This window comes from Acomys minous, assembly GCF_964271855.1.
Source record: "Acomys minous genome assembly, chromosome: 6".
NCBI classification, from domain to species: Eukaryota; Metazoa; Chordata; class Mammalia; order Rodentia; family Muridae; genus Acomys; species Acomys minous.
This window is the reverse complement of record NC_140487.1, coordinates 18384167-18401875: the sequence shown is the minus strand read 5'-3', so window position 1 is coordinate 18401875 and position 17709 is coordinate 18384167. Positions and strand designations below refer to the sequence as shown.

The window sequence follows — 17709 nt, the reverse complement described above, 5'->3', positions numbered from 1 at the left end:
CTCTACAAATAGGAATTTGCCCCTTCCCGAGGCCCAAACAACCACAAAATCGTGAACAATCTAAGAAGCCAGCAGCACTCAGTGTCTCATTTCCTTCTAATTTTTTAACCTGGGGTGGCTACGGAAAGCGTAAGATTAGGAGTGATGGAAAGATCTAGTGACACGCAACAAAGTTCTCTGCAATCTATCAATGATAGATAAAGCATTCATTGGTCATAGGAATCTTCATGAGTAGAGTCAATTAAAAATTTACTGAATGTACACCCTGTAATCATTGAACAGAACCACAGTGAACCCGCAGATCCAATGCCTTCAGGTTGATTCTCAGCAACCAAGGACACATTTTTTAAAATTACATTCACTGTGATTCTCCTGCACTGCAGTGCTAGATACTGTGACCACAACCAAACATTCAAGAAAGCTAAACCCTTCTTCCAAGAAGATGTCAGCCAATAGACCAAGTGTATCTACCCAGAAGAGCAAAGTAATTACACACCAAAACACCAGGATACAGAAAAAAGGAATCATTCCACAAGTTTAAAGTCCCACTCATGACAGAACTCAATAATTGCTGAGTCAAAGAGTATATGAATGATTCATTTTGAGGGTCAAATAGCATAGTTGCAGGGGAAAATCTATTATCATTTAGTGTGTAACCTCCATATATTTACTCAAAGATTCATTGCTTCATTTATTCATCAAGCAAATATTTTTAGCTACCAGCTATATCCTGGACACTGTCTTAGGTGCTAGAGACTGCAAGCACAAATCAAAGAAACAAAATGCTTGCTCTCATGGATTTCCTTATAGTAGAAGAAGACAGTTAAAAAGTCAAATGACACAAATGAAGTAAGTATTTTCAGGGGTGCTAGTGTTATAAAAACAATAAATCAGGATAATAAAAAGATCCTGAATTCTGTAAAGAGAAGAGCGTGTGGTCAGGGATGGTGTTGCTATGGAGACCATTCTTCAGCTGAGGCTTACATGAAGAGAAAGAGGTTGTCATGTCAAATGCCAAGGCAGAAGAAACAGAGCAAAGGTGCAAGAGCAAGAGGAGTGAGTTTGTTTTTAGAAACAGAATGAGAAACACAATGCTCTAATCATGTTGGGTGGAGAGACAGAGAGCAGCAAAGTCACGTGGGAAACGGCATCCGCTCAGAACTGCGTCCTGTTGTTATCATCATTTTCTTTTTCATTTTGGAAATGTTCTAGGCAGACAGTGGAAGTGGTTTAAGTGAGGAGGTAGTAAAGAGTAAAATCTTTCCCTAAACAGATTTGATGTAGCTTAAAAAAAGATTTTCCAGGGAAGTAGAGAGTAAACTAGAAAAATATTAGTTACAGTCCACTGTGACTTAGACAGATAAGACACAAAATATGAAAAGGCAAACAGGTGCAAAACGGGTTAACCACCTGAAGTTCCAGAGAGATGCCTGAAGGGCACCAGGGGAGGAGGATTGGGCTAAAAGTGTGTTGAAAGCTATATGGAGCCAGGTATGGTAGCGCACGCCTTTAATCCCAGCACTAGGGAGGCAGAGGCAGGTGAATTGCTGTGAGTTTGAGGTCAGCCTGGTGTACAAAGTGAGTCCAGGACAGCCAAGGCTACACAGAGAAACCCTGTCTCAAAAAACCAAAACCAAACAAAACAAAAACAAAAAGCTATATGGTAGAAATCTTCCAAAAATGACATAAAATAATATGTCTAAAAGTTGGAAATTCCACTAAATCTACATCAGAATAGACTATCTACAGCTAAACACCAAATCAAAGTGAAAGAGAAAAAAATTCTCAAAAACCATAGAGAAAAAAAATTACCACAAAAGAAACAGACTAATGAGTAAGTTCTTTAGGACAACAATAAACGCTGTATGTCAGAGAAGATTCTTTGGGCTGGGAGAAAAAGCTATATGCCTTGAGTCTATACAAGAAAAATGTATCTCAAGATCTCAAATGAAAGGCATTTTCAAGTAAGGCGAGTGGAGAGTTGTTCTGATAGACCTGTTTTTAAAGGAAATTCTGGATTCTAGTTCAAGGGGCAGAAGAATGTTTCCAATTCTGAGGTATAAAATAAACCAAATGAAATGATAAATGCATGGATCAATCAATATAAGTAAACAGTGAGAACATTTTTTAAGAAATAAAATCTTGCCTTGAGAAGTTAAAATTGATTCAGAGATGAAACAACAGCATCAGAGTAGGATAAGGGATTAAAACCTTCTCCCTTACTGTTAAAACCAAAAAGTTGGTAAAAGTTCCTTTATAGTTTCATAAGACGGATGTCAATATCTTAATCAAAGGTAAATATTGAAAGAGGAGGGGAAATATTGTGTAACTTCCAAACTAGTAAAGTGAAAAATACTGTTGTCAAAAGTTAACCTCTCTCATTTCTCTTCTTTTTCCTCGTCCCCTTCCTTCCCTGCTCTGTGTCTCGGAGGTAGAATTTCATGCCTCTGTTTCATCTATTGCGATGCCTGGCTCTTCTCAGCTTGCCTAGGGACTTTGGTTCCTGCAAGGTGACTCATGGTTCCCACCCTAACAATGTTAAAGGGAGAGAATTCGTCACAAGATGAAGGAAAGATTACTCCTTGGTTATCTTTATGGTCTGCCAGCTCTCATTAAGCTTTATAACTGTTCCTTTGCTAGAGATTCTAATGAGCTTGGCCTGGAACTTAGGTCATTTCCTCCCTTCAAATGAGAAGCCATTCACAGAAAGGTGCTGATACTTAGAACCTGACTACCGCAACCTTCTTACGATGTCTGCAAGAACACTAGAAGTTAGCACAGATGGTGGACTCCTCCCCAACCTCAGCAAGCCAACCAGGAGGATGCTGGTACTCCTCTTAATGTGTGCAGCCTCGCTCAAGGCCAGCCAGGCTCAAAACAGCCTCAGGCACCAGCTGGATCCTGCTGGAGTTGCTAATAAGCCTAAAGCTCCTCTCAATGGCCACTGCATTTTTTATACTCTCCTCTCTTCCAGTGTCAGGAAAGAAGGCATCTACAGAACAGCACGTCACATCCTCAAGTGTCAAGTTAACATCATTAAGTTTTGAGTGGTCCAGGGAAGTGTGTGGAAGAGCAGCCTAGAGCGACCTTGGGAATGCATTAGTTTCCTGACTCTTAGGGCAGTAACACTTGAATAAAAAGGTACTTGGAACTTTGAGAGCATAACCTGGCCCTGGACCTCACTAGGAGCTCTAAGCTCTATGTAGTTAAGTACCTCTTACCTTGCTAAAAGGAGAGGGGAAGAGATACACCAATGACTAACTAACTACCAGGCACTGATGATAGGAGAAAGGTAAAGCCCTTTATAAATTTTTAATAGTAAAATTCATGACCTATAAAGACGGTAACAGCAGCTAAAAGAAATGCATCCGTGACTCTGCTACACTTGGGCTCTTATGGATGCTGTTACAAAAACGAAAGTGACAAATATATAGTACAATTTTTGACACATTAGACAGAAATGGGTGGGTGGGTAGGAAGACACTCAATAGAAAGAATGAGATGAGAAGAGGGAGAGAAAGGAGTGGTTCCCACTGGCCCTGTTATTATAATTTATACAAAATTATAGCATGGTGGGATTTTTAAATGTATACCCGCTCAAATGAAATATTTCATCTAATTTTTTTAGCTTGTGACAGTATTTCAAAGCTCTATTTTTTAACAGTTGGCATAAACACATGCATTGTACAGTACAGTTGCTTATGTTATGACCAAAACAGAAGTTGTTTTGACCTTTTTTTCCCCCCTTTTGGAATTGGGAACTTTTGTGGAACCTTGGAGTCAGGTGTGATATTAACCTTTACAAAAAAAATTCTTTGGGATCTGATTTTTCTTTAAGCTCATAGCAGCGTAAAGGGCATGGTAGTGTGAGAACCAAAGTGAAATGCTGGTGGCTATTTATCATGTTTTCACTCCCCTAAACAGGTTTGTTTGACCCATCTGTGCTGTATGTGCTTGGTCACATGTGGGCAGGAGGTGCCTGGGCAGGAAATACGTCACACATGTCCCTGACTGCATGTGGGCAGGAGGTAAGTCGACAGGAAATGCGTCAGGTGCATGCTTTCCCCTGACTAGACTTGATAGGTAATGCAGTGGGTTGTGGGTTTTGTCTGTTTAAGCCCCTGCGAAACATGATGACTCATAGACATTTTCTGAAAACCCAGAGATGGACCTGCCAGAGATATGTCCTCCTGCCTAGTATTTCGTTAAAACGTGCTTCAATTTTGGCTTTAAATTATGGTAATGGTTTTATCATCGACTGGTGGGGTTAACAGTAGCCAGGAAGAAAATTAGTGGTGGTGGCTGGTCATGGCCCAGAGCCTTGTTTATGATCTATAGACAAAAACAAACAAACAAACAAAAAAGAAAAACAATGAGCAGTGAGCTGCAGGCAATGTGTCAGGCTACACTAAGGTGAGAGCTCAGAGCTTTTACCCTAGCTCTGATCTGAAGAACTGGCCACTGCAAAAGAAACCATGTGGGGCCTGGTGCTTCAGGTCTATACCTGTAGCCCTTGGGAGGTAGAGACAGAAGGATTCAAAGTTCAAGGCCATCCTTGGCTACATCGGGAGCTCAAGGTCAGCCTGGATTATATAAGACACACTCTTAAAATAAAAAAATAAAAAATAAAAAATAAAAAAAAGGAAAAAGGAAAAGGAAGAAAAGGAAAGAAAAATAAAATATATATATATATATACATATACATATATGTGTGTATATATATGTATACACACATACACACACACTGTCTCAGATTTAGAAGGGAAGAAAAGGTGGGGAAGGAAGGAAGGAGAGGGAAAGGAGGGAAGAGGCAGACTCAGCCTTCATCATCACTGGCTGGACAGGATAAAAAACACTGGACCCAAAAGAATAGCAAGTGAAAACCACAAGTGGTCCAGAGCCAGTCCCATTGAAGAACACCAGCGCTTCCTGATTTAGCCAACCTGACAAACCACTACGCAGGCGGTACTTTGTGGTTGGCTTATCCACATGGGCATCTTCTATTTAGTTTAGAAAGCAATCACTAGTATGAAGATGTGGGAGTACCTTTACCAGGAAATCAAGGTATGTGAACTTCGATTACCAGGATCTTAGGCCCTACCTCCCTTGACAGTTTTGCTGTTTTGTTTTGTTGTTTTGTTTTTTGGCAGGTGTAATCCTCCAAAACTGAACCGTGGCAACGCTGAAATTTCACATGTTTTCCCTTGGGTATGATTTCTCTAGTTCCCTGAAGCTGTCCTAAAGCAGTTCACCTGCCCCAGACTCCTCAGTGCCGTGATTACAGGGAGGCACCAGTGTGCAAGGGCTGCTTCTCTGGTTGTCACTTCTCTTTCTGTGGAGGGGAATTATAATATGAACTCAAAATTAACAATAAGGGTCAATATCTTAGATTAACTCAGAGACAAGTACATGGGTATGTGTCACACACACACACACACACCATGTTGTTAACTGAATTATTTAGTATATCTATTTAATTTCTGAAATGGATAAAAATTGAATGGAGTGAAAGTACTATTATCAGTTTGGGGTTTTTTTTTTCCTTTTAATTTTTATGCTGCTACTAATTTGCATACAGAAGTAAGGAATAAAACTTCTACGTTCACATACCAGGTAATTTTAGCACTAACATCCAAGGGACTCTGAAAACAGTGTAGAATATGGCTGTTGCTATTGGTTGCCTCTCAGAAGTTGAAGGTAAGCTCCTGTTGCTGAAGACATTGTGTACTTAGGACACAGGAGTGGTGCCTGCCTATGAACCACCACAATGACCAGAGGGCAGGATGCGGTCAGTGGCACCCACATGTTAATGGTAACTGTGGTGGCTTGAAAAGGTTTGGCCCCCACAGGCTCATGTGTTTGAGTTCTTGGCCCATAGGGAGTGGCACGGTTAAGAGGTGTGCCTTGCTGGGGTAGGCGTGTCTTGTCAGAGGAAGTGCGTCACTGTGGGGGTGGGCTTTGAGGTCTCCTATGCTCAAGCTCCACCCAGGGTGACAGACAGCCTCTTTCTGCTGCCTGTGGATCCAGAAGTCGAACTCTCAGCTCTATCTCCAGCATCATGTCTGTCTCATGCCACCATGTTTCCTGCCCTGACGATAATGGAGTAAACCTTTGAACTGTAAGGCAGCCCCAATTAAATATTTGCCTTTATAGGAGTTGCCATGGTCACGATGTCCCTTCACAGCAATAAAACCCTAACAATAATAATTAACAGCTAAGATAATAATTAACACCTAAGACAATAATAATTAACACTGAAGACAATAATTATCAGCTGTCTAATTAGGCTTAAGGCCTCCTCAACATTAGGGAACTCATGCCTGGTCCTAGAAACCTAGCCAGCTTCCAAGAGCTGGTGAGGTCATGAATTGTAGAAAAGAACCTATTGCCATCACTTAGCTAGGTCAGCATAATTCCTAACTACATTTTTTAAAATTTATTTTTAATTTTTATATTCACTTTACATCCCAATCACAGCCCCTTCCTTCCTCTCCTTCTGGTCCTTCCCTCACACCCTTCTTTCTCCTATCTTCTCTCCCCTTGTCCTTAGAAAAGGGGAGCCACCTCCAAACCCACATCAAGTGGCATCAGGACTAAGCTCTTCCTCCTCCACTGAGGCCAGGCAAGGCAGCCTATTAGGGCAAAGTGGTCAAAAGCAGGCAACAGAGTCCATGTCATAAGACAGCACCCGCTCAGCTTACTAGGGGGCCCACATAAAGATTGTAATTCTTATTCTATACCCATGGATAAATGGGGTACCACACTTCATGTAAGAAGCCTTTCTTTAGCCGGGCACAGTGGTGTATGCCTGTAATCCCAGCACTCAGGGAGGCAGAGGCAGGTGGATCGCTATGAGGTTGAGGCCAGCCTTATCTACAAAGTGAGTCCAGGACAGCCAAGGCTACACAGAGAAACCCTGCCTCAAAAAACAGAAGGAAAAAAAATTACAAAAACAAAAAAAGTCTTTCCTTGTGGCAAGTGGAGATTATTACGGAAAACCAGAACTGCATACAACGAGCCAATGAATCATGGGGTCTCAGCTGCAGTGTGTTCATCTACAGCACAGCTCCTTTGTCTATGGCTCAGGGAACACTGCAGAAGACAGGGCAGAACAATTGTAAGAGCCAAACACCATCAGTCTGTTGTGAACAGTTTCTCCTAGAAATGACTACCTAAACCAGACCAGAATAATGCTAATACAACAGACATTCTAACACAGAAAGGGGACGATCTCACAGGCTCCCGGACCTTGACAAGAAACAACAGGCAACTACTGACTGCTCATGAAGGAGAATTAGCCCCTCCCCAGCATGAACCCCCTAATTTGTTACCCAATGCAATGTGGTCAGCCCTGAAACTGTATCTATATACACACAAACAACAAAAATGGACTCATCAGGCTGTATTTATACAATTGTGCATACTTATACATGCATACACACGCATGTAAAATAATAAAAAGGAGGCTATTAATTTCAGAGTGGGAGCATGGAAGGAGTTGGAGCAAGGGGCTAGAAGGAGCAAAGGGAAGGGAGATGCTGATGTAATTATATTTTAATTAAAACTGTATAAAAATTTAAGAATAAATACTCTCCAAAAAGAGAACATGGCAGCTATATGAACAGTCACTTGAACATAATCGATACAAACCAACAGGAATGCACCTAGGAAATGGCATAGACTTTAAACAAGGAATCCAGATGTTTAGAATCCTGTGTCAGGGCCTGAGTTCCTGAATCAGAGACACCAAGCAGGAGTAGCAGTTCATTTTCTGGGTACTGTTGCACTAGGCCTCACAAGCTATGCTGACCTATGCATGACCACAACCATGGTGGCCTCACAAACTATTCAAGAGTCCACACTTGCCTGAGCTCCCACGTGAGCCTAACTACTGGCTCCTCTTTCTCTCCTACCATGAGGCTCTTTACAGCTCCAGCCTTTCCTACTGCAATTCGTGACACCCTCCGAAGCTCAGCCTTCTCGCTTCTCTTCCTAGCTATTGCACAAACACAAATGAACACTTCCCTCTCCTGGTCCTACATTCCCCATGCCAAGCTTCCTCCAGCCTTTGACAGGAATTTATCTGGCTCCTAAGAAAATCTCTATGTCAGTCTCTACGTACTGCTTGAAATAAGCAAGATGATCAAGACCCTAATATGTCTTCTGAGAGATAAATGAGATGCTGGCTCTAAACTCAGTACTTGAAAGTCTGAGTATTGTACTTCACAGTATTAGGGATAGTTGGGTATCCTTCAAGTTGCCATAGAGACAATCCATATTTTCTGTTTTCTTCTAAAAACACCAACATACTTTAACATGCCAACTTTACCTTTTTTCATGTGTCCTAGAAAAGAGCTACATTGAGCTTTACGGTCACTCTCAGTACCTAAGCAACCGTTTAGTTATTTTCTTTCTTGGACATGCAGTCAAGCGACCTTCCCCCACCTCTTTTGTAAGGAGTACAGCCAGGTAACAACAATATCAACAGCAAAAATGGTGAGAAGAGATACTAAGTGTCTCATCCGGGGCAGAATGTTCAGGAGGCAAGTGTGTCCTTTCCTCGTGCTGCCCTTGCTCTGTATCTGCAGGAACTTAGTGATAGAGAGGCCCAGTCAACACCAAAGGGGATGCCAGAAGTGAGACACAATGTTGTCTGACAGCTGACACCCTTCCTGGAGGAAAGCTGCCCACTAACCACGGACCAACACAGGATTGTTATGCTATTACACATTTGGGGATCAGCAAAGCAGTGGAGCCTAATGGAAACTAGTGCAGCCAATATCTTATGTCAAAGGGAATTAAGCCACTTGAATGCTAGAGTCTCAAACGTTCCTCCTGGAGAATGCCACACACTTGGAAGAACAGGCAGCAAAGCAGGAAGAGATGATTATGATTAGTTAATACACACACACACACACACACACACATACACACACACACACACACACACAATCTCTCCAATGGTGTTTCATTTATTCTACCTCACAGCAAGTTTAAGAGACAATATCATTACCATCCACATTATTCAGATAAGGAAATTAAAGCACATATGCAACATTCAGGAAGTAAAATAGCCAAATTCAATTTTTTTATTCCATTTCTCAAGTTGGTTTGAGACTCCACAGCTGTTGACTGAATTCCTCTGCATTTATAGGCCCTACATGTCCTAAACGGTATCAGTTAGCCTGGTGACAGTGTCAGTACTGCCATAATTACTATTTGTCATCTCTGCAGTCACTGGGGCCTCTGCCAGACAGCATTTACCAAATTCCCCTGCATGTCCCTGAGTTAATATTTCAACGCTGATGATAAATTTGCCAGGCCTGAAACCCAACTCAGTCACAGTACATGTAAGTCTATCAGCTGGGCTGGATCAGACAGGCCCACGTCTTGGTGACAAGCTAAAGCCAGTGGCAAAGTAGTGCATTCTCTCCATGCACAAATGACATGTGCATAGGAAAAGTCACAGCAGAACCCAGTGCACAAACCTGCCTCAGACATTCTGTTCCCTAAAGTCAGGAAGGACTTCCAGGAAGCTCATTTACATAATAACCTCCCAGGACACAGAGACAGAGTAAACAAGGAAGGCCCACTTCTGAGCAGAATGAAGGAAGAACTCTGGGAGAGTCATCTTTATCTGCTCCTTGCTCGGAATGTCCCGCCATCTCATGACTTGGACTTCCTGATTAAAGAGCCAACACTCCAGCCCCACAATGAGGCTGAAGCAGACCTCTTCAGTCATCACAGCCTGGGGCCTACCTTCCCCATTGTGAGAAGGTACAGGAGGCAGCAGTTCAAGCCCTAGTGTTGGCCAAGGTCTCCATCCAGGCCTTTAGGAAGGTACAACAAAAAGTGCAAGAGTCACTGCTCAAGATGTTCTTTAGAAAGGTGAGGGAACTGTGCCAAGAAATGGACATAAGACTAATACTTCACTTATTCTGTAGTCTTAGAATCCCCACTCTGTCTTTGTGTCCTCTCTCTTTTGTGGAGATGGTCTACCTGTGGCTCAGGGAAATGAGGAAGGAGTAGGACAGGCAGAATTCGTGCCCTGCTGCTAGCTGGAAGCCAGGCAAACCAACACGACTCAGCCTTGCAAGCAGCAACAAGTCATAGCCCCAACCTCATTTTGTTGCTGACAGAATTTTATATGGAATGTGGTAGTTTTGGCTTAGGGTTTGATCTGTGTCGGTCCAGGCACTGTGGCCCAGTTTCACTCAAGGTAGATTGAACATGGCATAACCTGAAGGGCATAAGAAAGGGCCCAAATCCAGATGAGTCACAGTTAGTGAGAAAGATTAACTAAATGCAGCCCAAGGTGCTCCAATGTGAATACAGAAAGGAAATCCCAGATAACAGAAGGAAAAAAAATTGACACTGGATTCAGAAGCGGAGATGATGAGCTTTTAAGCTCATGCAAACTGAGCTCACATGGGTGACAAGATCAGGGGTCTTTTTTTTTTTCCTTTTTTCTCACCTTTAAATATTTTTTAATTTATATGTATATATATATATATGTAGGCCGATTGCATCTCCTGGAGTTACAGGTGGTTATAAGCCACTATGTGGGTGCTGAGAATCAAATCCCGATCCTCTGGAAGAGCTGCCACTGTCTTAACTGCTAAGCCATCTCTCCAGCCCCATATTTCTTAAGCAAATTCTTGCCAAAACTTCCAAAGAACATTACCATCTTTCAACCACAGAACTTAAGGGTTGGGTAGTAGAGTGGTATAGTTTGTAAATAAGTGGAGATCTACTCTATTTTCCTCTGCCCATGTTATCAACAGCAGCATGCTATCCTGTCTTTGCTTAGAAACTCAGCATAGCAGATGCCCAACTGTCAAGCAAACTTTAGACACTGTGCTTGGATTGGAAGATTTAACACCAGTGCAATGATTTTTTTTCTCTTGATTTAGCTCACTCTAGACAGAAGTATGTGGCTTAAGTCTATGAAACTATGAATCTTAGGTGCCTTCCATCCTCTATTTAACTAAGGTGTGCTATTTTGAAAGAGAGTTTGTTTTCAATGTTTCCACATTTAGAATGAAGTGCAGTTGCCCAGAGTTATAGATTATCAGTTGAACTCTCTTTCACAAGATATCAAATACTAGGTTTTGCAAGATGAGCCTGGATAGGTGGGGTAGTACAGTTTAAAAACAAGCTCAGCTTATTAGAAATAGAAAACTATTTGAGATGACATAGCAGTTAGTATGCAATTTCTGAATCTTTCCTACATATATACAAGGAAACTGAGGATCCCACCTTGTTAGCTAAGCTAACTACTCCTGAGCAAAAGCAAAGTAGAAAGCAGCTGACTCTGAATTCCAGTAACAAAGACCTGGGGCCGCAGGCAGCAATGGTCACTCCGGCTGCTTGGGAGAATCATCTGCAGGGCTTAGAAAGTTCTCAAGCTCCTCCATGCCAAGGTACCAATATTATCCCAGAGGCTCCTAATGCTTCCACTGCAAGCTATGACTAGCAAACCCTGCCCATCCAACTCCTATGCCCCACTCTCTGTGTCTTCACACACTACCACGGCCCCACCCTGATGCCCCACCTCCACCATGTCCTGTCTCTAAGGCATGAAGCAGGTGAGAAGCTACAAGGCAGACAGAGAGCTTACTGATTGCTAGGCACAAAGTCTCTGTTCAGCCCAGAGTCCAGAGATTATCAAAACACTGGATCATTCAATGCTTCACCAAGCAATGTGCGTAATGTGTAATGGTTGGCGCTTATGAAAACAAAAACAAAACAAAACAAAACAAAACTGTTCCTATACCATTCAACACATTTTGATGTTGTCTCTAAATCCTGGATGCAGTTTTAACTCTGACACTCTCATTAAATCTATATTTTGCGATGAAGCCACATTTCTTCTCATTACCCTACTGTCTTGAGAAATGATTCAAACACAATCATATTCACTTACTTTAATTCCTTGTGAGCCATAGCCAGGGGGGCCAGGAGGGCCAGGCAGGCCTTTTTGCCCAGTATCGCCCTGTGAAAAGAGGGTGAAAATTTGACAACAACATATGGAAAAGTTGAGGAGGAAAAAAAAATGGCATACCACTGCTCTTGGCTTCATTCCTACTTAGGCCAATTATTAGCTTGCCATAATATAGTTCCTGTTTCATTTAAGGTTGATGACCTAAATATTCTTAGGCCACTTGAATTGCTTACAAACAAACGTTTACATATAACCCAAGTGTAGGTTAAGAGCATCTTGAAGGAAATGGAAGGAGAGGCTAGGGACTTCTGCTCCACAAATCCACATGTCCCCACTCCAGGCTGCCCGCACCTAGTCCAAAGGCCACCAATGCCAGGTTCCATGCAACATAGAACATGCTATTCCCTTTTAATATGGAATTCCAGGTCACTGAGAATACTGTTAGAGTCTGTGGAAGGACTGGGAATGGCTCAGTTCACGGAGTGCTTGCCATGCACACCTGAGCATGGTCCCCAGCACCCACATGAACAAGCAGGTTTCGATACTTGTAATCTCAGAACTGGGGAGGCAGAGGCAGAGCGACTCCTTGGGCTCAATGTCTGGCAAAAATTGGTGAGTTAAGGCCAATGAGAGATCCTGTCCCAAGTTAGACAGTTTATATACATACGCACACATACAGTGTCAAGGGATATTGATTAAAACTGGCATAATTTTCCCTCTGAGAAAAGTCAGTATATTTATGGTTTTTAATCAAGGTTGCTAAAACAATGGCACATTGTATTGGGCTCACAAAAAGATGAACAAATCAGTGCTAGATATTTTTGCTCTTTCTGTTTTTTTATTGAAAAAATTTTATCCGATGTACTCTGATCGTACCCCGCCCCCCATATTCTCCCTGCCTACTGATAGAAAATGTAAAACAGTAAGTTGAGCGTTTCCAAGTGTGTCTTCATTTCCTGAGGAGAGACTTCTGAGGTGGAGAGGGGTATGTGCTACCCAGTGGAGACCTCCATGCACACGTGCGCAGCCATGTGGCACTCAGTGGTGGGAGTACGTATTGAAGAATGTGTGATGCGGCAATTGCTGCACTGTACAGACATCAGTGTCCACACACAAGCTAAGGGCTCGTGACGCCACCAAGTGCTATAACCTTCAAGCAGGCAGCATGGCTGACTGCTGTTTTGTCAGGACTGACGGCTGAAGTTCCGTCAGGGCCGTGTTAAAGCCCTCAGAGAAGTTTCATGATTAAAGTGGCTTACCTTTTCATATCCCAAGAGACACTAAATCAAACCTGAGCAGAGCACGCTTTGAGGACAGGGACTTAAGGGACTAAATAAGTCAGAGTTTTTTTCCCCTTGTCATTATGAGAAAGCCTTATTTTTCTCAAATTATTAAGATGTTTTTTCAGTGAAAAACTATTTTAAAACTAAAAGTAATGATGGCAATGGAATGCAATTTTCCGCTGATGATAGTGACTATTGGTATCTTTGGGGGATCTTCATCCATGTACAGTGACCCCTGATTTTCAAAACTGTCCTGCTGCCAGATGAAACTCAAGGAAGTAAAAGGAATAAACTAAGGAGACAGGTGAGGCAAGGCTCCTCATCAAGAGTCTTCCCTCCCTCCTCTCTAACACATTCACATGAATCTTGGGTGTGACAGGACCTACTTTTAACTCTGAATTTGTAGTGTATGGCTCATTGGCACCTGTTTCCCCATAAACATGATATAAACTTCCTTGATTCCCTTTTTGAACAAATAAAAAATATTTCTGGAGTAAGCATGACCGGCATGTTGATTGAGACACAGCTGTCTGCTCACTGGGAGCTGTTGAACAGCACATCTGAACTCTACCTAGTAAATGTCATTATGGTCTTCAGTTGAGACAGCCCAAAATGTCTCCAGTTGTGATACTGTTGAAGTGCCCCTGCTAGGGGCTGCAGAGGGGAGGACAAAATGCCCCTCACTGAGAAACACTGGATCTGGAAAGTTAAAATTGATAAGTACCAACCTAGAGGAGGTAAGTGAGTGATGCATAGAAACAAACGCAGCAAAGGGCGCTGAAAGAAACTCCTCTCACCTTCTATGGGCACAGTGAAGCTTTGCCTGTGCACCAAGGTCTGGCAGAGTGACTGAAGACACACTGTGCAGTACATACATTAGCCAGTGACCTGTGAAAAGGCCACCAGAAACACCTCTGGCTAAACAAGATGTATGGGGGTGTGGGTGTTGTTTGTTTTTTTGTTTTTGTTTTTGTTTTTGTTTGAGGCAGGGTATCTATATGTAGCTCCAGCTGGACTCAAATCTGTTATGTAGCACAGGTAGGCCTCGAATTTGTAATATTTCTGTCTTGAGTGCAGCTGTGTGCCACCATATCCAACTGTGATTTGCTTCCTGATGAGATAGCATAGCTCCTAAGAAACCTGGAAATATTTAGAACACTTTGCAACTATGTTGAGAGCAGTTGACTTTCTGACTTTGCAAGGGAAGAGAATGTTTTAAAGATACTGCAGCTCATACAACATGAGAAAAGAAGATTCCATCCATAATCCAGAAAATAAAAAAAAAAAACTGGGCTAACAATAAAATTAAGGCATCATATGAAAGAGCTGTTTAGTGCTAAGCTTGCCTGTCCCATCTCAGAAAAGCTTGGGATGACAATTGTTTCAGAATTGAATTTTTACACATTTTGGGATACTAGTTCGTATGTAATGACTTCCTCAGGAGACAGGATACATATTTAAACACAAAATGTATTTGTGCTCCACATGCACCTTCTACAGAAGGCCAGAGGCACCAAAATTTGACTGTCACTCATTACACAGAGCCAGTTTTGGACCACTTGTGGTCATGCTGTGCTTAATAGTTTCTCAATTTGGAGCATCTCTTGTTTGGGGTTTTCTAATAAGGAATGTCCCAACTGGCACCTGATGTTCACACACATTAGAGACCTAAGGACTCACCTTTGGTCCTTGGGTTCCAACTCCCCGAGGCCCAGTGGGACCTGGAGGGCCTCTGACCCCTGGCTCTCCCTGAAAAGACACAATGAATGACAAGTTACCAATTTTAAGAAGAAAAATCTTACATCATATAACTGTTAAATATATATTTTCAAAGACTATTTACATATTTGAAAGTCCCTTGAATTTTCCTAGGATAGTCATTGGGCCTCTTCTACCTAAGTCATTCTGCTGTGTTGACATTCTGTGCTCTTTCGTCTTTCCTGATAAAGGTTCCATTTCAAATCAAGCCAGTTAATTAACTTCTTGGCAGCGTTAGTATGTATTTCATACAGAGCTTGCGTCTCTAGAATTTGGAAAAGTAATTACTGTGTTTTTGAACAGAGAAGGAAATGAAATACAGGCATAAAAAGTGGCCATAGCGAGCTGTGTGAACATCCTCAATGAGCCAAACCATGCCATTTGACTTGGGGTTGACTCTGTGATACTTAGGCCACAGAGGGACTATAAGAACAGCATACATCCTCTAAAGAACTTTCTGTTTCTCCAGGGTGTGACCCTTAAAGGCAGGTCGAGCCCTGTAGTTAGATCTTTCTGGGATGGCAGCATTAAGAAGACACAGAGAAACCCTTCCTCATCCTTCAGTTTAGTCCTAGGATATATTAGGCTAATGCCAACATAATGTTAGGACTGTTCGGGATGACATCACTTAATAAACCCCTTCCCAGATCTAGCCAATGGACAGGACATTCTCCACAGTTGAGTGGAGAGTGGGGTCTTACTTTCACATGAACTCTGGTGTCCCATATTTGACCATGTCCCCTGAATGGGGAGACCTGGTGGCACTCAGAGGAAGACTAGCAGGCTACCAAGAAGAGACTTGATACTCTATGAGCATATACAGGGGGAGGAAGTCCCCCTCAGTCACAGTCATAGGGGAGGGGTGTAAGGGGAAAATGAGAGGGAGGGAGGAATGGGAGGATACAAGGAATGGGATAACCATTGAGATGTAATATGAATAAATTAATAAAATAAAATAAAATAAAAATACTCACATCGATCCTCTAATACCATGCTGACTTATTTACCTAATTCTTCTGCACTTCAATAAATTTCCCAGTTAGGTGGAAAACAATATCTACGCTTCACAGGGGTGGGGTGAAGTGAGACAGTGATTCATCAGGCCTCGCCCAGAGTACGCACTAGGTAAATGCCAGTTCACTACACGGCTGTTTTAATTAAAGAGGAAACAACTAAAGCTTTCCACATCTGCCCAGCTCCTAAGAGGAGGCTGAGTTCAGCACACTGGAGAAGCAGTAACCCTGAAGAGCTATTATAGCTTCTTGGGCAAACAGCTTGGCAGTTTCTTTTAAAATCCAATGTATATTTACTACCAGACCCAGTGATTTCATTGCTTAGCATACACCCAAGGAAAACACGAGCACGCAGCACCCAGAGTCATGCAAATCAAAGTCCTCAGCAGAATTATTCATAATAGCTCAAACCCACAAAGAACCCAATGTCCAGCATCTGGTGAATGAGGAGACAAAACCCTGCAAGATACAAATTACGGATTCATGCTACAATGCAGACACACCTCAGAAACATTGCTCTTGACAACAGACACTGGCATAATGCAGGATTTCATTTATGGGATGCCCAGAAGAAAGTAAATCTATAGAAGCAGAAACAGACTAACAGCTGCCTGAGGCCAAGATGAAGAACAATGACTGACTGCAAATAAGCATGAGGGATGCTATGGGGGTAAGGAAATACTCTAAAACTGACCTGTGAGCACAGTTGTACTATTTGGTAAACTTTACTGAAAAAAAAAATCACTGCATTGTGTAGCCAAATTGGGGTGAGGGGAGCAGAGAGATGGTCCAGCAGTCAAGGCAGTAGTTGGTTTTCCAGAGGACCCAGGTTTCATTCCCAGCAGCTACGTAGCTGTTCTGTTCCAGGGAATCTGACACGCTCTTCTGGCCTCTGGAAGCATCAGGCAAGCATACGGTGCACACGCATACATAAGGCAAACCACTATGCATATAAAATTTACTTTTTAAAAAAGATTTATTTATTATGTATACAGTATGCATCAGATCACATTATAGATGGTTGTGAGCCACCATGTGGTTGCTGGGAATTGAACTCAGGACCTCTGGAAGCACAGTCAGTGCTCTTAACCACTGAGCCATCTCTCCAGCCCATAAAATTTAATTTTTAACTTTTTTTTTTCCAAAAAGAAGATCAGAATCAGGCTTTAGACCTCTACATCCCAAGATCTTTGTCTTTCTAAAGTACTTCAATCTATAAAAATGATTTGGGTAACTTTACAGATCACTTTTTTACTAGTTCAATTCTCCTAACCTTTCCCAAGGATTTACAGACAAGGTTGCTGAGAGAAAGATTTTTTTTCTTCAGGTGTGTAGCCAACCACAAGTTGTCCAAGTTCCTACAAATAATTCTTCAGTCATACTCCTGTAAGTTTAATCCCATTAAACTCATTGGTGCTCCCAACTGCATTTGGCTGGGATCATTTCTTTATTTCTGTCATTGTGCCTTACCTAGGATGAGGAGACATTTGTTCAAGTTTCCTCAGAAAAGTGCACACAGCGCAGCTCCATCTCTGCCATGTGTACTTGTGTGCTTTTGGGTCTCCGGGTACTAATTACCTCTTGAACGCCTCCCTCCTGCTGACAGCCCTGAGTGACTTCAGGTTGCTTGCAGCTTTAAGGATGAATCTCACAAAAGGGGCGTCAAGCAGAGAACATGAATACCCCGAGTCAGACACACTTCTATGATCTC

The 17709-nt window shown here is 42.2% G+C and overlaps 1 protein-coding gene across 1 annotated transcript in view; it reads right to left on the bottom strand.

The window, feature by feature from the left end:
- The window catches only part of COL28A1 (collagen type XXVIII alpha 1 chain), a 156968-nt gene that overhangs the window by 47164 nt on the left and 92095 nt on the right, over nt 1–17709 (bottom strand). The window contains exons 26-27 of the mRNA XM_084786801.1: nt 14908–14976; nt 11927–11995 (exon numbers count right to left, since the gene is read on the bottom strand). Coding sequence (XP_084642927.1) covers nt 11927–11995; nt 14908–14976 — 138 coding nt within the window. The remainder of the gene's footprint in view (nt 1–11926; nt 11996–14907; nt 14977–17709) is intronic.